General features: G+C 34.2%; 1 protein-coding gene and 5 long non-coding RNA genes across 7 annotated transcripts in view; 2 read left to right on the forward strand and 4 right to left on the reverse strand.

Annotated features, from left to right (window-relative positions):
* The window catches only part of LOC145738452 (uncharacterized), a 165,479-nt gene that overhangs the window by 24,113 nt on the left and 117,325 nt on the right, over nt 1-24,041 (forward strand). The window lies entirely within an intron of this gene.
* LOC145738457 (uncharacterized) overlaps nt 1-24,041 on the reverse strand; it is a 404,307-nt gene that overhangs the window by 15,719 nt on the left and 364,547 nt on the right. The gene's annotated exons all lie outside the window — the stretch shown is intronic.
* LOC145738306 (uncharacterized) lies at nt 1,575-17,482 on the reverse strand. 2 transcript variants are annotated; one of them, XR_014180698.1, is made up of 10 exons: nt 16,916-17,482; nt 16,608-16,724; nt 16,378-16,497; nt 16,134-16,324; nt 15,923-16,080; nt 2,686-2,860; nt 2,471-2,610; nt 2,218-2,404; nt 2,000-2,153; nt 1,575-1,944 (listed from the first exon to the last, which is right to left on the reverse strand). It is a non-coding gene; the product is annotated as an uncharacterized LOC145738306 (long non-coding RNA). The 2 variants fall into 2 exon arrangements; XR_014180699.1 differs by having other exon boundaries at nt 2,674-2,860.
* Nucleotides 9,885-12,422, forward strand: LOC145738255 (uncharacterized). Its single transcript, XR_014180661.1, has 2 exons — nt 9,885-11,608; nt 11,666-12,422. It is a non-coding gene; the product is annotated as an uncharacterized LOC145738255 (long non-coding RNA).
* On the reverse strand, nt 11,218-13,817 carry LOC145738256 (uncharacterized). Its single transcript, XR_014180662.1, has 2 exons — nt 12,099-13,817; nt 11,218-12,039 (listed from the first exon to the last, which is right to left on the reverse strand). It is a non-coding gene; the product is annotated as an uncharacterized LOC145738256 (long non-coding RNA).
* Nucleotides 16,854-19,772, reverse strand: LOC145738389 (uncharacterized). Its single transcript, XM_081993209.1, has 5 exons — nt 19,493-19,772; nt 18,548-18,953; nt 17,359-17,435; nt 16,916-17,107; nt 16,854-16,864 (listed from the first exon to the last, which is right to left on the reverse strand). The coding sequence occupies exons 1-5, from the start codon at nt 19,770-19,772 to the stop codon at nt 16,854-16,856; spliced, it is 966 nt and encodes a 321-aa protein (XP_081849335.1).

Consider the following 24,041-nt stretch of genomic DNA (forward strand, 5'->3'; position numbering starts at 1 on the left):
TTGACATCCAATAAAATTACCATATGTCTTCCGTTAACGTACGTTATTTAACGTTTACCGCAAAAGCTAATACCGTACAAACTGTCATAATTGTCGGATAGCGACAAAACTAGTAAACTAACACTAATTACAAAGACCTTACATGCGCTTAAACTAACTTTCAAAACATTCAGGTCCCTGCAGTCCTTGACACTCTTTGGCAACATGTTAAAATTATACACACCCCGATGCAAGACAGAGTTAAGCATTAGATTCGTATTACACTTATCCAGTAATACAAAGTCATCACAGTTTCTGGTACCATGGTCATGTATATCCTTAAAAGCTACAAACCTATCACAGATATATGAAGGCAGCATCTTGTTTTTTAGTTTAAAAATATACACATACGAACTAACTAAAATATTTTCTTTCACAGATAACAGATTTGAGACATTAAGCATGGTAGCAATTGGTGTATACCTATTACATTTCAGTACCGTTCGCATGGCTCTGTTTTGGACTATCTGTATTTGGTCAATTTTGCATGCCGGCAAACCATACAACAATGTGGAACAAAAAGAAAGATGAGGTGCAGCTATGCTGTTGTACAGTAACAATTTAGTTCCCATTGACAGCTGGTCTCCTATTCTGGATATAAAACTAACTTTTTTTGAGAACTTCCTAGTAATATACTCTGCATGCCGACAGAAATTCAAATTTGCATCCAAAATAACCCCTAAATATTGTATATAACTTTCGTGTTTAATTTGATCATTATTGATAACTATATTTATTTCCTCTATATTGACATCATTCAAGCTGTGTTTCTTTCCAAATAAGCAGAACTTGGATTTCGAAGTATTTATGCATAATTTGTTAATGCAAAGCCACTCGAAGATTTTTTCCAAATTACGATTGATAGTTTGCTGCATACCTTCCAGATTTCTCCCAGCTAAGTAAATCATAGTATCATCCGCAAACAACTCTATACTACCCCTATCCATCTCCTTTTTAAAAATATCACAAGTATTGACTATTACAGTTTCACATGAGTGCTCCTCACGGAAACCGGATTGATTGACTCTTTGGATTGAATATTATTGTCATCACAATATTTACATAATTGCTCTTTAACTGTTATTTCCAAGACTTTTTCATAAATTTCAACTGTATTTATTGGCCTAAACTCCTTATAATTCTTTGTATTGAATATTTTACTATATTTACAATGAACAATAGTTCTGTATGGATATCATTTTGTGTGTCCAACCAATGTTTATTAGGCCTTCAATATTACTGTTCATCTTTTCGGACTGTCCAGCAAAAGTCTGGAAAGCCTGCCGACTGGTAGTCTATTTTTTTCGTTCTTTCTTTGCTGTAAATGAAGAGAAAACAGTTTAGTAATATTTAAATTTTTAATGAAAAGAAGTTGTCCATTTTTACAGTAGAGTTGTAGTGAAAGTAAAAACACAAAGTCAATCTCCACAAAATCTTTATTTCGTAGCTAAACGCTGCCCAACATGTTTCGAGTGTATAAACTACCCATCCTCAGGGGCTATTATTTACGATTTTGTAATGTCCGCTGGCTACAAAGGAGAAAAACTTTGCTAAAAAAAAACCGGAGTTGGCATGATGGAGTAGAATTTAATGGTTTTTAATTCTGTATGGAGGAAAAAACCTTGATCAAAGACCCGGAATTGAAAACTTGTCAGAAGAATTCACAATTCTATTTGAACTTCACTTCGTGTTGAAGCCGCCGCGTTTTATATCGGTAGACAGCGGTACCGAGTCCCCGCGAAATGCATTGCAATTTAAGTAAGTTAATTAGGAATAGGGTTATTAAATAATTGTTGATACAAATCTACTAATTGCTGTCCTGCTTCTTCGATGTCGGCGGCTTCATTTACGTTATTCCAAATTTGTAGCTGTCTCTCCATGCCTTGTACAACGTGTACCGCTTGCCTAAAAAGTACATTTTTAAATATTTTTATTCATTTTAAAATATAACTAAAGGTACTATCTTCAAAAAATCTCCAGTTGTAAAACGTCCATCGGCTAATTGTCCCATGCCTGCCTTATCCATGCGTCGAAAACTACATTCTTCCTGGCAACCCTGAACACTTGCGGATGTCGCGCCAAAATAGCGATATTTTGAATATCGATTAGGACTTCTAAATTACAAAAATATGCTGAATGTGTACTAGAAATGTGAAAAAACATCGTATTCAAAAATACCTATTAAGACCCAGACACCAGGATGTCTCACCAGCTTACTGTCTAGCCGCCTGTGGTAAGCCTCCATCACGTTGTTCGTCGGATGCCTCTGTCTGTAAACGCTGAAATGTTGGGGGGCGTCTCGTCCAATCTACTGCCGTCTGATGTAATCCCTGAATTCACCGAAAATTAGTTCCCGTTCCCGATCCTAATAACAGATAAAATTATGAGTAGCTTAATTTCTCTTTATCAATATCCGTTGTATGGGAAGAACCTGTAACGAATTAAATGCATCCATAGTCCTGTCCCCAGGTAAAAGTGCCAACGCGTAGTGCTTCCTCAGGTAAACTTTATGGGCTGCCTCTTCTTGAATTTGCCGGGTTACACCTAGTTCTTTGGCCTTGCGCATTAAAGCTTTAAAAATAAAATAACCAGTGTTTTTAACGTAATTTTTCTACAAACAGCAAATAATGACACCATTCAATTAACCTTGTAGAGTCACATCTGAAAATCTTGCCTTCATTGATTCGTATAGTCCCACTTCGTAGTCCGTAATGACCGAGTCCCTCGGATGCAGGTTGGAAAGGTCCTCGCGATGTGGTCAATTACTGCGTCATATAGTGTCCTGGTCCGGTTAGCCATGAATGGACCAAGGGAAATGCCTCTTTAAAAATCAAAAAATACTCGATAATAAAAGGTTCTTGACATAGACACTACACCATCAGATAATACAGTATATATTCGTTAATGTCCGACAGGGCTATTATTTCATCAATAATGACACATATTAAGGTCAATTATCTAAAAATTAATGCCCTAGGGCGTCTTGGACTTTTTCCCCTTAAAGTGTTACCTACATTCCCGAATCAGTTGAGTCAACAAACTTGACAGTCCTAGAGCCCAGATAGCAAAATGACGTTAAAAAGACGCGAGTGAATCCTTCATGACTGAAATGACCTCCAATCATAACGTAACGTGACGTAAAATGCTCATTTGGATGACGTCGAAATGTCACAGCCGAATGACGTCATATCAGGACGAACCAAGACGTTATAACAAAACGTACTCGGACGTCAATTAGTGACGCACCTAAACGTCTTAATAACACAAGCCTAGACGTCTTTTCAAGACAAACACAGACGTCATAAAGCGTGATGAACCTAATAGTTGTATTACTACATTTTAAATAACTATCGCGTTTTACTATCATAAAGCAAATTTTGCATTTTGTTTTCTTGATTTTCATAGATTAATGCATCAAGTTTGAAACTGTAAACTTTCTGAAATAAATTAAGGGAATTAGTAAACATAAACTATTCTTAAAGGGATATGATATCTTACTCAATTCCGATTTAATTATAGGTTAAATAATTCTTAATTTTTAAGGAAAAAAAATCTTTCTGTTATAGAAGTAATATAGATATATTATGTTTAACAAACAATTTTACTTATGGTAAATAGCTAACATCAGTTCAGTTTAATATCACATAGCTATTACGGTTCAAGACGATTCGCATTACACTAGACGGACAACTAATCGTACTTGATGCACACGTTTACAAGTTTAAGAATATAAGCACATACGCAACAAATTTATAAAAGCTAGACGCTAAAATAACTTAAGCTTTTTATACAGAGTGGATAAGTAAAGGGACATAAGGCTACAGTATATTCAAATCAAAATAATACGATTTAGTAGACTAAATTGCCCTATGTCGAGATTTAATTTTGTTCTTGATTTTTTATCACATCGTCAAGGTCTTTTGATATCAATTACTGAAAACTTGTATAAGGGAGTTTTGCCAGGCGGGAAATACGATCGATGCTTTTATCTATTTTGCAGTAGCTGATAGGGGGCGCTACCTGAAACCAATTCAGCTGCTTAAAAAGACTCAATCATTTTTTACGTAACTGTACTGTTCTAATATGTATGTAGTACAGTACGTAACTGTACTGTACTATTCTAATATGTTTTCTACGTAAAAAAGGCATACTTGTTCTAACTCTTAAAAGTTGACCGTTTTTGAGATATCCGATATTTTGATATTGCATACAGCAACTTTCAAATTAGTAAATATTTTTTTATCAAAGTATATATAATAATTATATTCACCGAATTCACTGAAAATACGTATGGATTTTTTTATTTATTATTATCGGTCTTTTTGTTGTGTGATTGATCTAAAAGAGTTCCCAATTAGTTTTTGTATGAATTACGTAAATGTTCTTTACTTTTTAACCATTTAACCGTATTAGCATACAGAAATTTATGCACCATTAAAACATCAAATGTCTCGAAAACGGTCAACTTTTAAGATATAGAACTGGTATGCCTTTTTTACATAGAAACATATTAGAATCATATTGTGAAGTCGTTTGTCCATTTCAGTTAATTAAAAAAAAGTTTGAGTCTTCTTATACAGCTGAATAAATGGCTGCAGGTCCCCTTATACAAATATATGTAGTGATTTATATCAAAAGACCTTGATTATAGGATAAAAACCAAGAACAAAATTTCTGGATTTTTCTTAATATGTATTAACTTTCGGTATAAGACAATTTAGTTAAATCGTATTATTTTGATGTCCGGAATATGCTGTAGTTCTATGTCCTATTACTTATGGTTCACATATTGGGTATCTAAAAATAAAAACATCTAATGTAGTGTTATACATTAGATGTTTCTAGAAGCCTCATCATATTCGGAATCAACCTAAAATCTAATTCTAAACTAATTTTAGTAAGAATCATTCAAAAAAATCAATATTATACATGTATTAATCAACAGTATATAGAAAGAACGGTTGCAAACCAATGCTCACGACAAAGATGGAACAAAACTTCATGAGTTACATGTGTCCGTAGCAAATGTGACGTAATTTGATAGTTTCTTTCTTCTTTCAATCAAGAAAGAAAAAAATCAATCAGGTCCAATGGTCACGTGAAAAACTGTGTCGCTTATGAAGTTTTGTTCCACCTATCTCGAGAGCATTGATTTGCAATAATTATTTTTTCATACCATTTATTTCGTAAGAATGATTTTAAATTCTTCATACCAGTATATCAAAGATTATTATAACACAAGAAATCGTAGACAATAATATGGATATTTATGAACATGCAGAGCTACTTTTTGTCAAGTGGCAAGCTACAGAGACTATTCTGGTGATTTGAAGAAAAAATCTTTAAATCAAATTTTTTTTCCGCTACTAACATTATAAACATACCATTATTGACCGATTAGTAACTTAAGAAATTAGTTTTCTCTACCTTAATGGTCATTGTTGACCTAGGTCAAAAATAGAGTAGTTCTAGTCTGGTACAAACACAACAAGAAAGAAATATTATTGACCTAGGTAAATAATATCAATGTCTATTAAGATATATGACATATGAAATAAACTTGACTTGACAGAGACAGATAAATTAGGATATATTTTCATATGGTTTTGTTATCCTATATTTTTAAATTTTCAAAAAAAAAAACATCAAAAATATGTGTGGAAAAAACGCTATATTATCCACGGTTTAGACAGCTTTTATTCACCTTATGTCGTAAATCCCTCGTCGCTTGGCTCCTCAAGATTTTTGGTCTTGACATACGATCAATAAAAGCTGTCTAAACCGTGGATAACATAGCGTTTTTTCCACTATTAACCTTAACCATTATTTTGATGGTCCTTTTATTGAACAAAATTTAGGATAATAACAAAACAACAACATGAAGAGATAACCTAACAAACAGATAAATTCTGTCTGTCAAGTCAAGTATATTTCATATGTCAAATGTCTTAATAAACATTGACATTATTATTTACCTAGGTCAATAACATTTCCTTTTTTGTTGTGTTTGTGCCAGACTAGAATTAGAGATTAGACTCTATTTTTGACCTAGGTGAACAATGACCATTAGGTAGAGAAAAATCAATCAAAAATCTCAAGTTACTAATCGGTCAATAATGGTATGTTTATTTTAATTTTTTGGAAATATTTCACCTAGGTAACTTTAGAAAAAATTTAAGAAAAAATGTACCTTAAATTCAAATCGCTCAAAGTAAAACTTTATTTGCAAATCTTTTTTATTATCAATAGAATCCGAAAATTCAATAAAATACATATAAGGAGTACCATTGGGGGTTGTCAAATACGTTGCCAGCCTAATACTACAGTGCAGTGGATCATAAATACTCTACATAGACGTGAGTTTCTTAAGAAGAATGTAATAATGGAAAAACAACGTGTTCTTCGGAAGAAATTGGTAATAACATACATTTTGCTAAAATATCAGTAAGTTTAAAAGTACAATCTTGAATCCGTAGAAGCTACAACATGTATATCCAAATTTTGAGAACTAAATGGATATTCAAAGAAAGGACTGTTTTAATTATGTTAATAATCTTGACTATATCTTTACGAGTTTGTAATTACACAAGAATCTGCTTTTGATGAAGACAAAATCTGATATTCATAACTTCCATATATGAGTTTCTTATACTGCGTACAAGGCAAATAACAGTCTAGAGTAGGACCATCATCATGTTTTGAAAATAGTAACAAATTTTGGTCAGAAAAGCATTTAACTTCAGTGTTTATTGTATATAGCTCCGAAATCCTTCTGTGGATTTGCTGCAGCGTTTTGTTTGGTGATCTAATCATAGGTTATATCCCGAGACGTTCAAGTTTTATCGGGTAAACTGTGCAAAGGTGATTTTTTGCAAAATTTTGCTTGAAAAATGATTGAGACGAAATAATTCGACGATAAAAAACAAAGAATTATTTAGTCGAAACCATTTGCCTAAAAGAAAAATTTTGCAAAAAACCTACCAATGCACATTTTACGTTATAAAACGTGAACGCCGAGGGGTATATGTCAAGATTATTTCCTGAAAACACACATTTTTCAACGTTTGCTTTATTAACAAAAGAACACCTACTACGAGTACTTAACAACACAAAACTACTAATTAAACTAAACATCACAAACGTAATAATAATATTAAATGTTGATTTTTTTACATTAACATTTAAGCAGGCCTAAAGTTTGAACAATTAGTAAAGAAATTGCCATTTTGATAAATTACAGAGTATGTAGAGTCTTTACTTTCTTGCTTCACTTCACGTGGTGGTAGATTTTCATTGCTTATGGTGGTTGCAGCTGCTGAATTTGAAGTTATAGTTGTTATGGCTGAGGGAGCTAGAGTACTACTGCTGGCAAGAATCTGTTCAGAATGAATGTTTCTCATTTTCTCAATAATATTTAAATGATGGTCGGGATTTAGCTGCAAATATGGTTTTATAGAACTTGCATTATAGTGACCCGTTATCTTTATTAATTCTTGTTCTTCAACACCGTGGAAAGAAAGATTGCTTACTGCAGTTGCTCGATTAGAGTGATTTGATATTTTTATTCTTTTTGTGTCTAAACAAACTTTTTTGGATCGTAGTAGTGGCGTCCCAAATATGTGAATATTTAATGATTATTTGGCGGAGTTAGGGACAAATAAGTTCTACCAGTTCTTGGCCAACGTTTCGATATATTAAACATATATCTTCATCAGGGCTAAAAGGTATAAAATGTTACAAAAGATAGTGAAACATGTACGGACCAAACGCTTACCTCGAACTGTCTTAAAATATGCACACTATTCATATGAGATGTTACAAACGTGTACGTGCACAATACACAATCATGTAATAAAAGGTTAAAACAACACATAACAAACTAATTACAAACACAATTGGGGAATTGTCAAGAAAACGTACGGTCGGGACCCACCGTTAGACTGCAACAGAACGCATAGGGTGATGGCCCACTGACCATTGACCCACAAAAAGTTGTTTTTTTGTGTCCGTTAAATATAAACATTTAGCATATTTAGGTGTACGAATGAGTGTAAGCGAGAATTATTATTATTATTATTATTAATGTTTATTTCCACAAGAGTTAGAGTTAGATCGGTCTGTTCATAAAATTGTCAATTAAGTTCGAATAAATGACGTTTAAATTTTGGGTATCAGTTCTAAAATTTACGGCTTTGTCCCTCCACTTGTTTATCCACAGCATTTCGGAAATCACCCGTTTTTTGTAATTCGCTGCACTATCCAGTATCCTTGGCTGCGAAAAATCAAATGTGTGGCCGTTGTTTTGGTAATGACACGCAAGAGCCGTTGTACCTTCTCCTCCATTGTGTGTCAACCTAGTACAATCATATTGATGTTGTTTTAGTCTTAGGTTTAATTTATTTTTTGTTTGCCCAATGTAGTTATTGTTACAATCTTTACAAGGAATTAGGTAAACTACGCCAGATCTCTCCAACAGCGGAACAGCGGTGTGTACACGTTTGTAACATCTCATATGAATAGTGTGCATATTTTAAGACAGTTCGAGGTAAGCGTTTGGTCCGTACATGTTTCACTATCTTTTGTAACATTTTATACCTTTTAGCCCTGATGAAGATATATGTTTAATATATCGAAACGTTGGCCAAGAACTGGTAGAACTTATTTGTCCCTAACTCCGCCAAATAATCATTAAATATTCACATATTTGGGACGCCACTACTACGATCTATATACCTTTGCGGCTACCGGACATCAAACTATGGGGTTTTTTGAAGACGTGCGGAACAGGTATGGACCTACCACTTACAAATCGATCAAGGATCACATTCATCTCAAGACCCAATTGGCAAGCTGGGAGAATCGACGCAACTTCTTATTACAATGTAAGTTTCACCAAGTGTTTCCCAGACACATTCAGCAGAATGTCAATTGCTTGTACTCTGTTATGGACAATTCACATCCTTTTATGTTTATGTTGGACCAATTAACAAGAAGTTTTATGCACAAAATTTTAAAACTAGAAATTAAAATAGCCATTTGGAAGATAGGTAGGATTAAGAGTATTCTTAAGGATAATGTGTTATTGTTCCAAACAAATTTAGATATTTATCATTTTAATCAGTTCGTCAGTGTTTGTAATCTTAAATATAATACAGCGTACAGTAGGATTAAGCTTAATCATATTGAAAAGATTGAGTCGCTCAAGTTGGGGAGTGTTGGGAACTGTCGGTCGCCACCGGACGGTTGGTTAAAAAACTTAACAAGTATCGAACCTCCTTCTGAGGTCTCTAGACTTTTAGCATTAGGTCCTAAATTTGCACTAAACCACACTAAGGCTGATTTTCCAATAGTTGACATTATTAAGGACATAGAATTTATTATAGATCTGACCCCGGATATTGACAACAAAAATAACTTAAGGGCTCGTTGTACAAATGCCATTAGTAACCACGCTTATAAACTCAAATCTGCGCAACACAGTGATTGTTATACTAGGGCTTTCCACCTGTCCAAAAAGTTCTTGAAAGAAAATGATAATCTCATAGTCACAAGGGCCGACAAGGGCAATGTCACAGTTTTGATGTACAGGGATTTGTATGTGAACAAAATGGCAGAATTATTAAATGACCCTGAGACTTATAAATTACTTACGAAGAACCCCACTACGTCTTACGAAAATAAAATTAATTCTCTAATTAAAACAATGTATAATGACAACTGTTTAGACAAAAAAACCCACGATTATCTAATAACAAAAAATTCATTACCACCTAGAATTTACGGTTTACCTAAGATTCATAAAGACGACACTCCCCTTAGACCGGTAGTGTCGTGCGTACAGTCACCATTATATAAATTGTCCAAATATTTAAACAACATCCTTTCAAATATTAACCACTTGTTCAAGTATTCAATCACTAACTCATTTGCATTGGTAGAGGAAATAAAACAAATCAACGCTGTCCCCGATGGATACGTTCTCATATCATTAGATGTGAAGTCACTGTTCACCAATATCTCAAAGGAACTGGCTTTAAATACATTACAAAAACATTGGCACTTAATAGTACCTCACACTAACATCCCCAAAGACCAATTCTTTCACATCATTTCTCTCATTTTTGACTTTAATTATTTCTCATACAACAATGTGTTTTATTCCCAAGTTTTTGGATGTGCCATGGGTAATCCTCTGTCTCCCTTCCTCGCTAACATGTGTATGCATGAGCTGTTGTCCCACACATTGCCCAAGTTACCTTTTGTGGTTCCTTTCCTCTATATCTACGTAGATGACATCATAACTTGCGTGCCTTCCAACACTTGTGATAGGGTCTTGAATATTTTTAATTCTTTTGAGCCACACTTACAATTTACTTGTGAAGTGGAGGAGCACCAATGTATTCCATTTTTGGATGTATTAGTCATTAGAAATAATGACAATACCCTTCTTACTGACTGGTACCAGAAACCAACTCACTCTGGAAGAGTTATTAATTTCAAGTCTACGCATCCCCTGTCACAGAAAATTGCCATATTGAAGTCCTTGAAGAATAGAGTCACAAAGTTGAGCCACGAGAAGTTCTGGAAGACTAACTTTGATAAAATCAGACATATTGCTAATCTTAATGAATATCCCCCCATCGTAGTTAACAAAATCTTAAGTCAATCGGACTCTCGTGCCCAACGTACCAATCAAAATCAGACAACACCAAATTCAGAACCTGATCTACATTATTATAAAATACCTTTAATCTCAGGTTTAAGCAACCAACTAACGAGAATCTTGAATAATGACCAGATAAGATTAGTCACATATCCCAAAAAAACAGTAGGGGATCTGTTCTCAAAGATAAAGGATAAAATTCCGCTGTTGGAGAGATCTGGCGTAGTTTACCTAATTCCTTGTAAAGATTGTAACAATAACTACATTGGGCAAACAAAAAATAAATTAAACCTAAGACTAAAACAACATCAATATGATTGTACTAGGTTGACACACAATGGAGGAGAAGGTACAACGGCTCTTGCGTGTCATTACCAAAACAACGGCCACACATTTGATTTTTCGCAGCCAAGGATACTGGATAGTGCAGCGAATTACAAAAAACGGGTGATTTCCGAAATGCTGTGGATAAACAAGTGGAGGGACAAAGCCGTAAATTTTAGAACTGATACCCAAAATTTAAACGTCATTTATTCGAACTTAATTGACAATTTTATGAACAGACCGATCTAACTCTAACTCTTGTGGAAATAAACATTAATAATAATAATAATAATAATTCTCGCTTACACTCATTCGTACACCTAAATATGCTAAATGTTTATATTTAACGGACACAAAAAAACAACTTTTTGTGGGTCAATGGTCAGTGGGCCATCACCCTATGCGTTCTGTTGCAGTCTAACGGTGGGTCCCGACCGTACGTTTTCTTGACAATTCCCCAATTGTGTTTGTAATTAGTTTGTTATGTGTTGTTTTAACCTTTTATTACATGATTGTGTATTGTGCACGTACACGTTTGTAACATCTCATATGAATAGTGTGCATATTTTAAGACAGTTCGAGGTAAGCGTTTGGTCCGTACATGTTTCACTATCTTTTGTAACATTTTATACCTTTTAGCCCTGATGAAGATATATGTTTAATATATCGAAACGTTGGCCAAGAACTGGTAGAACTTATTTGTCCCTAACTCCGCCAAATAATCATTAAACTTTTTTGGCTGCATTTTTTGTCCACTTTGAAATTTCATTTCTACCTAAAGGACTATTTTTGTACCATGGTTTGTTGCTGTTCTTGGTCCAAAATCGGTTGCAACTTAGAAATAATCTATTTGTAGTTATGGCGCTTGTTCTCTTAGCGATTAGTTTATTAAAAAGTCTGACAGGGCAGATGTTTTTATTTATAGTATTTTGCACCAACCATTTATATTCGGCCAGTTTTTTTAGCTCCACCTTGATTTGTTTTCGAAAAAACTGGATTGCATTCAATTCTTCCTAAGAGCCAAAAAATACTTCACAGTTAGCTTATTATTGTATTGATTTAAATTCTTTACCTGTTGCAATGCCTTTGTTGTCCAATTCAGTTTGAAAATAGTCAACTAAGCAATTAACAGCTTCTCCGCCTCGCCATGCCAGTTCTACAGCAGCAATTTGATAGAACTTCTTTTGTAAACCAGCCGGGGTATCTTCATCAAACAATTGAATAATGGATTGGTATTCAGTTGGGGTGAAAGCTTTAGAACTTTGCTTTTTTTAGTAGGATCTTTTTGTAATAATTTTCGCTTTGTATCTCGAGCATTTCTTGCTTGTCGAAACATTACGTCTTTAAAGGGATCAAATACTATGTTATAATTGTCAAAATAAAGCTGTTGTAACTGCTTGGCCGTTATATTCCACATTGTTTTGATAACTCCTTCTTTATAATCTGTTCCATCAACTTTTTTCATATTAAACGCATAGTCTTTCAAAATGTTTGCAAGGTTTTCAACTGAAGTTGTTTCATTTAAAACATACCCTTTTTCTTCATAAAAGGCACTAAACTGATTCCAAATGGATATATGTGTCCTCTTTGTAGTCCTGGGAGTACAGTTTTCAATTTCTTGATCAATTTCCACAATATTAGAATTTCCAAAGCGTGACATTTTAAATCGCGGAATTTTTCACAAACTGTTTTGAATGTTTGTATTACAAACAGCGGCGTTACTATGGAGACCAGCCCGGCGCACTACAGATTTTCGTTCAGCCATGTATATTTTTGTTTACATTTCAAATTGACAATCATACGTCAAAATATTTTAATTTATGTAATTATTTAATGACAACTACGTTACAGTGATTTATTAATTGTTAATATTGAAGAAGATAACTTAAATTTTATAAGTGTCTAAATCCCGTTTCGTTTAATATCAAATTTTCTTCAAAAAACGTATTCGAAAAAGGTAGGTGGTGTTTAATCACAGTTAAATGTTAGCAGCCAGGGATTTAATCAGTATAAAACGGTTTCAATTGGTGGAACTAGAAAGGTTCTCGGAATTTGATTGGCTGCGGGTACAATGAAGGAAATAATCAGTCTTTTTAAAGTTCCCAAAAATGTTTCAAAAGGAAACGCAGATACAGAATCTAATGCGCCGTATTTTCTTGCATCATCTGTTAAATGACAAAGCATATGTACGTTATATACCATATATTCTAATCCATATATTGCTTTACAATGAAGAACAAATTGTTTTAAAATTTCTTCTGCAACGTCACAACCAATATTTTTTAAATGCCTTTCACAAAGAATAATTGTGACAGAGTATTGAAGCATAATAAAATGATCATATATTGATTTGTCAATGTTTCTAAGAACTGCAGGGCCCAAATATAACAGAAAGGTTCTGAGCTCGGTTGCTTTCCAGTTGGACAGTTCTTTTAATGAGCGGGGTTTTCGGTTAAATTCTTTTGGAACATGTGCCTTGAGTTTTAATAATTCTTCTGAAATTTTATTAACAGTTTGAGAACTCAATCTGACATTTAAATTGCCACCCACCCGTCCCTAATAATTTTTTACAAACGCCCAAACATACTAAATACATATAATCGATTGGAAATTTTAAAACTAAGTCCAAATTTAAATTAAGTAAAGGAGACTGACCCGTGTGATGATCTTCATCATTTCGCAACCTAAAATTGTCGTTGCTTCTTTTAAGACTATTTAAATTGGGAAACACAACTCGACCTTTTACATAGTTACCGCTTTCATAACATCTATCACATGCTGAATATCCACTATGAACCTTAGTGCATTTAATAAATGCCCTAGCAGGGGCATCACATACAATGCTGTGAATTGAAACATCATAAGTTTTTTCCTCATAAACCAACCCCATATTACACAAATTGGACAACCCTTCTACAAAATCATTCAGAAAAAGATGGTGGTGAAGGTTTACTTGTTCCAGAAAAAATTCCAATTAAAAATGGACTTGATATTAAACAACTGTTTTTTAAAAGACCAAGAATAGGCCAGAACTGAGTGTTTGAACTTCGGAATAATGGTATACCATCAATGTTAAAAGATATTTCAAACTTCTGAAATTTAAAATTTCTATTTTGCGATATAATTTGCTTTAAATTCGTAGCCAATCCAAAGTAATGGAATTTACCATTTTCGAGCTGCTTGAAACTTGTGCTTGAGGGTGTACCCAGTAATGTACGTGCATCTCTCGGTAAACTACGATGATATTGATTTAGCAATAATAAAAGACTATCTAATTGATTATATGGTACCTCACAAGACTAAGGTCTTTCCATTTCCGTAAGTTTAAACGTAATAAATCATCAGGCACTTTTGAGTATGTTTGAGAAACACCTTCTGAACGAGTTGGAGCCATTGACTCAGCATTTTCTTCATTTGGAATTAAGTACATTTGATTGAGCTTAGCTGGATCAAGTGACTGAGATTCAAGAATTTCACCACTTGACATTGACTGCACATTACCATCGTCTAGGATTTCTTGTTTTACATTATTTACTCTAACAATTGTTTCATCATATTCTTTTAATGCTCTCCTATACATTTGCCTTTTAGATACACATTTTTTTTGAACTTTACCCATCTTATTAATGCTTATAACACTTAGAAAGTACTTAAATTAATTTTTTTTTTCTTGCTTCTTTAAACGTTGGGGGGCATGTTTTAACCAAGTTTTGATTAAATTTTTGACTTCGCCCTCTGATGTATTACATTTCAATACAACAGCAGCTGAAATTATATTGCAAAATAAATAAAATTTATATTGTATACATACTTTAATAATTAAGATTGGTCTATTTACTTGGACACTAAAATCTGAAAGTCCCTGTACAGAGTGTTACACAAAAAAAAAAATTCTAATACATCCGGAGATATCCGAGAAAAACAGCAAATGTCAAATTTCTTTTTTTCTTTTTTACCACTTGATTATTTTGGAAAATGAATGGAACCTTCTGGTGGCTTTTCTTCTTTTTTCCGCTTCTTTCTTACGCTATTCAAGAAAATAATTTTAGTATTTAGCTGCATAGTTTCGTTTTTTACTAGCTACAGACCTCCCGAGACTAATGATATACCACACTTGTCGAAAACTTATACGTAGTGTATGACTTAGGTAGGTCCTTCAAGTTTTTTTTAAATATGTATTTGGAATGGATATGTTGTCATAATGAGTAGATAATTCAGTTTGATATAATTTAATAATTAGGTTCATTGCTCCTTCAAAAAAGAGAGAGTTTTCTATGATACTTTTCATTCATTTAAAAAAATATATCAACCTAATTATCAAATCATATTAAACTAAATTATCTACCCATTATGACAACATATGAATTCCGTATCCTTAATTTTTTTTAAAAAACTTAGTATCTAAGGTAAGTACCTACCTAAGTTATACCATTTTTTACAAGTGTAGCACATCGTTAGTTTTGGAAGGTCTGTAGCTACCAAAAAGCAAAATAAAAAAATTGAAGTTGATTATGGTATCTAAAAAGCGAAACGTCGGAGCTGAAAATTAAAACTAATTCCTTGAAGAGCATAAAAAAGCGCTTGCAGAAGGTGCCAATGATTTTTCAAAATAATCAATAATAAAGTGGTAAAATCTGAGTATGTAATAAAACAATTTTGAAGTTATTAGCAATAAAATACGCAACTTTGCCTCCATTTAACTAAAGCTCTATCAACTATAGTTTTTGAGATAGCAATGCTAATGCATCGAATTTGTAACACCCTGCATGTAATAAATGAAAATCAAGGTGAACATTTTACGAGCAAGTTGAAAATAGTAACGTAGGTAACAAGTACGATATATGAATATTAATAGCAAACGCATTTGTAAAAATTAAACAAAATATATTTACTTACCAACTACAATTTTTTTTTAATTGAAGGGTTGCAAAAGTTTTCTTCTCTCGCTTCCCGTAAAAACTGTACAGTGAAGCAAGCTGGTCAGACACTAGTTCTCTTAAAATGTGGTTGGTCATGTACACTGTGCCTCCACCTTGTCCAGACAAGTATAAAACCTATAAACAACTTAATATATAACAATAATATTTCACTAGACTAACGTATATACCAATTGGTTAGCTTTGTCAGGGTCTTCTGACAAAGCCAATTCAAAGACTTCTAAGTCAGCCTCAGATTGAAGAGGTAGACTGACTGGCAAATCCGGTAGTGCATTTATAACAGTGTTTTTCGCTTTTAAAAGCTGCAAAATTTCGATATTTTGCTGTTTCACAAACAAAATTTGTTTTCAAATTTGTTCATCTAAAAAATAAATTAAAAACAAAAAGTAAAAATAATTTATTAAAAAGTATTACCTAGTGGTCTCAAATTAATATTTGTGTCGCGGGTATTGTCTTCAATAGTGGGGGTTTTAGAAAATGCAGTTTCTACGTCAGGTTCTACAAAGTTCACTAATATTAAGGGCTGCTCTGAAGCTGAAAGAAATGCTAGTTAGAATTCGGTGAAATGGTGTATTTACGGTGCATATCATCATTAACTTAATTGAAAACATTCAAAATTAATGTTTTCAATATTATGTAAATACCATTTATTATGTCAGCCGTAGACGTCGATGCAGCTTCACTTTGACAGTTAATAAAATGTTCACTACTTTGACTAAGAGCACCAGTCTCATTTGAAACATGTGATGATGATGATGCCTCTAAAACAATAATATATGCCATTTTAACAATTAGCTTATATTAGCTTACATATGATAATTAAAATAAGCTTAATAAATTATTTAAAAAAGACGGATGCATGTAATTTGCTACATTAGGCTTCTTTATAGTCAAGATGCCCCTAGCAAATGAATCAATTATAATACTTAGGTACATACATTAATATACTAACCTGTCAATTTTCTTAACTTAATTTTTGGCGGTCTGGGATGTTTTCTCTCCACGATTTCGTCGTCCGAAGAATATCTTCGATTCCCTTTAGGAACTTTTTTGACGGGTGTAGGGTTTTTATCACTATCTGACGACTCCAAGCATGACTTGCTCTCCGCTTTTTTTAATTTGGAAAAGGCTTCATCATAATCATCTGCCAATTTAAAGGTTTTTTTTTTTAAGTATGGAGTTAGCTAGAAATGTAGTGTAGTTGTTTATTTCACAACTTACAATCCTCTTGTTAACGATAATTTTATCTTAATCTAGATTGGGCAAGCTAATTCTACATAGTTTTTTACTGTGGTACATGCTAATTAAACAGTTACAATATAAACTTCAAGTCAAAGACTAAAGAATCAAAATGGCTTCCATGCATACGATCTAGAAATTTTATAGTTTACTTACCCGTTTCGTAAAACAACCTTTCCACTGGGAACAACTTCAAAGAATCTTCTTCAGGGTTCAGTTTCTCCCTCAACGGCCTAAAATAAGCGTCTCGGTTTTTATGTGGCGGCCAAAATGACTCGTCACCACCGCCAAGCCACCATTGTCAAATTTAGTTGGTTTAAATTCTACTAAACAGTAAGCAGCTAAACCGGTCATTTTAATTTCACGAAACGAATCAATACGATTGATTAAAATTTGCACAACTGAAACACTGTAAACCGAGCTCAAAACAATCAAACGGTCATAAATATCGAACAGACGAAAACAAAGACGACGCAGCCGCAGACGATTTTAGTTTCACTGACTTGACGGCGGTAACCGGTGTGACGTACGTGTGACGAAAGCAGCAGCGCGGTATTGCCAGATTGGTGGTAAAGGCTTGGAACTTCTTTCAGAAACTTTTGTGATTTATTTATTGTTTATTTTTCATTTTCAGAAGCTAATTCAAATTTTAATAGTATATTAGTAGACTGAAAGCCTTACACTTGAGTGAGTGTGACTTACGTGATTTAAGTGACTCATAAGTACTCAAAAGAAGATTTGGAAATATAAATTCATCTAGATAGGCGCCTTTTTATTATGCAGTATATCTTCGTAAAATATCAAGCAGTAGAACAATTAGTAATGTTTAAAAGTAATGTTACGAATAAAATGGAAAATAAGACGTACTTTACCAACAAAACGTGCCAAACCACACGTTTGATGATAATGCTTTAAATAAGCTGGCAACACTGAGATTCATTCGGCCTGGTCGATTCACATTAGGAAATCGACCGTTGGCTTTCGGCGGGATCGAGCCGTTATGAAACGTTAATTTAATACGTTAAAACACGTTTCCAACTGACGTTTGGAAATGACGTCGCTTAACGATAATTTACGTTATTTGGTGACGTATTTAAACAAATTACTGGGTACGTTGTTATACGTCTCTCATGACGTAAATATCCGTCGCATTAAGTAACTAAACGACTTGAAATTTTATCGGTACTTATATGACGTCTTTTATACGTGATTTTTCATTATTTTGCATTAGTTGCAATGTACTAGTACATTAATGACGTCATAAAAGACGTCATTTAAACGTTATTGGTATTACTACCTGGGTACCTACTTGGCTATTATTACTCAAAATCATACATTTCATTGCCCCCCCCCCCCCTCCTGTTTCAGTAAATCAGATATTACTGAACCAATAGCTGTCAAACCAGCTCCGAGCTGCATCTGCTTTTGAATCAGACGATCGTCCCTCTTAATCCCGGATTCTAGGATAGCTTGTTTAACCACCATGTTTAACTTGGGTGCTCTAAAGGCAATGCCATTTTCCGGAGACGGGTATTTCAAAAGCAAACCGCGTCTCTTTTCGGCATCCAAGCCGTTGTGGATGACATGGACCCAGCGAGCTGCCACATCTGAATGAATAGGAGGACCACTACTATGCTCCAAGGTAACGTCATCCCCCAACAGCGATAAAATTTCCGGGTTTAGAGCCTCTTGAGAGGCCGGCTCAATGGAATTCGAACGAGGAATGGCTCCCAAATTCTCCATAGGCAAATCTAAACAGAAGAAAAAATATCCATCTAGAATGAACCTTGCAAATCAGGTTAAATATTAAATTGCCAATAAAGACAAGTACACACATTTTCCTGCTAAATACGATTCACTAACGCATAGCAAGTAGCCTATGAGAAAAAAAAGATCTGTTGTCAAAAAACAGATATGTCAATATATGGAAAATCTGAGGTCAAAACAGATAAGGCCATCAGCACCTTACTCTATTATCAAAAATAGAGAAGGAAATCTGTCATCAAAAACAGATGTAGCATTTTAAGGAAAAAACGGCTGTCAAAACCAGATATGGCCATTAGTGCCCTGCTCTATTGTCAAAAATAGAAAGGGTATTCTGTCATCAAAAACAGACGTAGCACTTTATGGAAGAAAAAACCTGCTGTCAAATACAGATTACGGCCATGAGAATCCTACTCTATTGTCAAAAATAGAAAGGAAATCTGTCATCAAAAACAGAGACAGCCATCAGAAGTGGCGACCAAAAATAAAGCAGTTGCTCCTTAAAAAATCAATAAAATGTACTAACCTTGTACACCCACCCTTACGGGCGAACGATCAGGTGACGAGGCGGCCGAGCTTGATGACAACCTTTGGACCCTGCGCACACAAGGACGGCGCAGGTCACCTGATTCTGAATCGGAAGACGAACACGTTCGACTTCTGCGACGACGGTATCGAGAAGAAACATGGCGATGCGTCTTTTCTAATTTTCCCAAACGCTGCTCCAAGCGCTTCAACACCCTGACTACATCTTCTTCGGAAGAAGAAGCGCTCCTTCTTCTTTTCCTAGCAATGGATCGCGGCATTTCTGCTTAATCCACAACACAACTAACGAAAAAAAAAAAACAAACGGAAATATATCGATCGCGGTGATGTGACCGATACCACACAAAAACGAAGACTGAGGGTTGACGGCAGCGCGGGGTAGTCGGCAGTGGGGATGGGTAGACTAGGTTTGCATTGAAATTTGTGATCGATATCGCATAAGCGGGGGTACTACATATCTTACTTATTTACGAGACGAGGCCGAATATAATATGTATTATACAGTGTCTTTGTAAAGTAGGTACTGCATAAATTTGATGAAATGGAAGGGACTTAAGCCTAGTTTATCAAATAAAATTTAATTTTAGTACCTAATAGAATTAATATTAGGTAGTACTAAGAATAGAATCAATGCTTATGACCCAAGGAGTTTGTAAAAAAAATAATTTAATTTTAATATTAGTAATAACTGAATTCACTTGAAAACCAAAATGTTTTATGGCTAATACCTAAAATTAAATCTTTTTGCCTTTTTCGGACCTGCAATTTGGTAAACCCGGCATTGAGAGAGTTTTCACATAATTTTATTAACTTTTTTGTTTTTGTTTTGGGTTCTGGCTTAAAGAAAAAGGAGTGCAGCTTCAAGCTACAACTTTTTATTTAATATTTACTATTCATGTACTGGCACTTGTCAGTCTATATGTCATGTAATAACCTCCATAAATTTCTCATTTATAATCACCTTCCATTTTTACAGTTAATACTAATATTATTACTAATACTAATACTAAAAATAAATTTTGTTTTATAAAATGGCTTTTACTTTTTGCAAAAACACTTGGAACCTCATTTTTAGAAGAAGATTCCACAAACAATTTTTAACATATTTCATACAACATACTGATATTCAATTGTTTTCAAGTAAATGTAAAAAAAACTCTTTAAAACTATAGGTTACACAACTTTTACTTAAACAAATCGAAAAAAATGTAAATCAGCTGTTTAAAGTGAACTCTATCCACTGTTTGACAATAACCAAGACGGTTTATTAACTTTTTAATTTTTTGTGGATGTTAATCTGACTTCTAGGAAAATTATTGGTTTCAAAATATAAATATTTGCAGGACAATTGTGGTATGTTGCATGGAACAATACTTAGAATTGTTTGGTTCTAGAAACCAAATTATACATTAATAAAGAGGTGTTGCCATTTAAAAGATCAAAAATAATATATATTTTGATTATTTGAGCTTACCATTTTCCATAAATATGGTCTCAGATAGAAAGTGTACTACTATATTGTCACGAATAGCATAAATTGCACTATGTTCCGTTACCTAGTCGGGCCCCGGTCTCCCCTAGTGCACTGTCTGAATCAGCAAGACCGGCAAATTGGGGTCACGATGTGGGTATTTAATCAGCGTCTCAAGCCATCGAAGACTACTGGTCTCTAGGTCGGTCTTCGAGCATCAGTCCGAACTTTCTAGTGCCCGGACGGCTCGATACCTTCTTGGAAATCCAGGCTGAAAAGACGAGAGTTCTTACGCAACCCTGAGGTGACCGTCCGAACTCTTGAACCTATCAGTACCTGAAGTAAGTCCTTTGGGCGTGTCGGTCAAAGGGGCTCCCAGCTCGTATCGAGAGGGTTTCGCTTGGCGACACTTCAAGAGGGCTTGCAGGGCCTTAAGTAAATCCTTTGGGCGTGCCGGACATAGGGGCACCCAGCTCGTATCGAGAGGGTACCGCTTGGCGGCACTTCAGAAGGCCTTACGCCCATTCCCCCACACCCACGCATCTACACACCCCCCTCTCAGAAAGTGTTCCATGCGCGTCCCGCCAGCGGCGGTGCTAGCGGCCCTCCTAGTCTGGGGGTAAGATCTATTCATTGTAATCCAAGTAATAAATAAAGACCACATACTTAAGCTACAATCTTGTTTCTCTTCCTGCGCTACCCCCCAACCGTGACAATATATACTATCACTTTGAGGAAACAAATTCAGCTGATTAAGCCATCTTCCATCTGTTCTTATGTCAACTAAAATTCGAATTTGTCACTGTGCTTTTGTTTTTCTTTTGTTATGTCAAGAAAATGCCCATGCAGCTAAAATAGATATATTTGTAATTTTTATATGATATTTCAATAATAGTTGAAAATTATACACTAAAATCAAGTAAATGTATATTTTTTGAAGGACATAGAGCCTGCTGGTCCAGGTAAGATTACAATGCCAATTTCACACTTAACCTATGTATTTAACCCTGCTGATGCATCATTACTACACATTTTTCACGTCTGGCGTTTTTTACGTGTAGTTCAAGTAAGAAATTAGGCCTATCTTTCTCTCATCTGTATCTGGTATATGCTGAATACTTACACTACTTTTTCAGGTGGGTGAGAGAGCATAACTTTTATGAAGAAATTGACTTAAACAAGGCTCAAATTACCCACCAAGAAGTACTACATTAGAACAGTGCATAAAAGAGCATGTTTGAATGTTAGTTAACTATTTTTACTGAAATTGACATGAAAATGAAAAGCATTGCAGTTTTCATTATTGTTTTATGTTAACACAATAATCTCAACAATAATCATCATTATTAACTTTACTAAATTGCATTATTATTTCTTCACGCAATAGAATAAAAAAAACGAAATTAAAAAGCAAACTTAGAAAGCAGGTAAAAATATGTTAGCAAACAAATTTGGCAACATCGATAATCAGTTGTAAAACAAGATTCGTAGGTGGCGCTTTACACATTTAAAAGTCCAGAAACGGACGTTATTGAAACGTCGGATTTACGTCGGTACTGGTTACAATCAATTGTGGACGTTTTGAAATGTCCATATTTAGTCTAGGACGTTCCGATGTTATTCGTACTTTAAACGAACGTTTAAAAAACGTTATGTGTTATTAGGGAACACTTCTGCTTGCGTGCGCTATTGGGTGTAACGCATTTTCATGATTTTCCTGCAATAATATTGCTCCGATTCCATCTTTACATGCATCTACCCTTAATTCACATCCTTTGTTTGGCTGAAAATATGCCAATCTCTTTTACTTTGACTTGCCAATAACCTGAATACATGTCTAAAGATGAGAAATGTTGGGCGTTTCCTAAATAAGTTAAAATATCCTCAATATTTGATCCTGAGCACGAATTTTTTTACGGTTACACTACTCAGTCTCCGATAGTCTACACAAAAACGAGTTTTCCCTGATTTTTTCTTCACTAATACAACGGGACTTGCTCAGGGCGAGTTACTTTGCCTTATTATGTCGTATTGGTCCATTTCTCTTATTTGCTTATCTATTATCTCTCTTTCTTTTTGTGCCACTCTGTAAGGTCTTGTTGGGATTCTCTTGGAAATAAAAAACTTGCACAAACACTAAATGACTTTTATTAAAAATATTAATTACAAGTGTCGGGGGACCGACCGTACAGAACTTGTCAAAGGACTAGAATGCGTAGAGCTGGCGATGAAGTCGATTTTTATACCCCTTGAGATCTGGGAAAATGGGTAATGTGCTCTTGCCGAAAGGAAATCCTATGTGAACGATATTAGATTTCTTAGTGGCCTTTAAGTGATAAAAGTAATTGAAAGGGCGACCAAACCTAATCGACCGAAAAATAACTTAATTAATATGACAGATTTATGAGACAACTAGTAATAAAGAATATTAGAATATTTGGGAAAAGGTTACATTTTAATAGGGTTTATCGTACTATTCTAAAACTATTAGGAACAGTGTTGAAATCAATTAATGATAAAAGAAGGCCTACGTGACGGTCCTATCATCTCCCCCTCTAAGTGTTTTGCTAATCATCTTTTTATTAGCTAAATACGAAAAATTCTATCAATTTAAATACCTATATGGTAGGAAAGAATATAAAGTAAAAGTTATAGAAATGGTATAAAATATACCTAAGAATATGTATATAAAATTATTGTGTATAAGTTCCATTAAATAGAGGTAAAATAAAAAATAAAAAGGAAGAGGTAAAAGAAATTATAAGTTTGAAAATACAAAATTCGTTTTTAAAAACTTTATTTCTCTAACTTGGATGTGAACTATAGAAAAGCGGTCTAAAGAATGATTTAATTTGATACAATGGGCTATACTTAATACCTATGCACTGCTAAGCTAAGCACTTCTATTATACTAGACACTGGTCAGCTGTTATGGGTTCATAACTCCTCCCAACCTAGATGGAAACAACAGGGGTACCATGTTGTTTTCAGGAACATCCCTCTCGGTGGTGGAATGACCGGTCGGTTGACGCTTCGTCTTCTTGAATTGGTAGAACTT

The sequence above is a fragment of the Ips typographus genome, linkage group LG15, assembly GCF_016097725.1.
Source record: "Ips typographus isolate SLU linkage group LG15, UJ_Ityp_2.0, whole genome shotgun sequence".
NCBI classification, from domain to species: domain Eukaryota; kingdom Metazoa; phylum Arthropoda; class Insecta; order Coleoptera; family Curculionidae; genus Ips; species Ips typographus.

Coding starts and splice junctions, on each gene's coding strand:
- LOC145738389 (XM_081993209.1), bottom strand. CDS start 19,772: ATGCCGCGATCCATTGCTAGGAAAAGAAGAAGGAGCGCTTCTTCTTCC. Junction 18,954..19,492: donor CGTAAGGGTGGGTGTACAAG/GTTAGTACATTT, acceptor TCTTCTGTTTAG/ATTTGCCTATGGAGAATTTG. Junction 17,436..18,547: donor AAACAGGAGGGGGGGGGGGG/GCAATGAAATGT, acceptor CGCTTATTTTAG/GCCGTTGAGGGAGAAACTGA.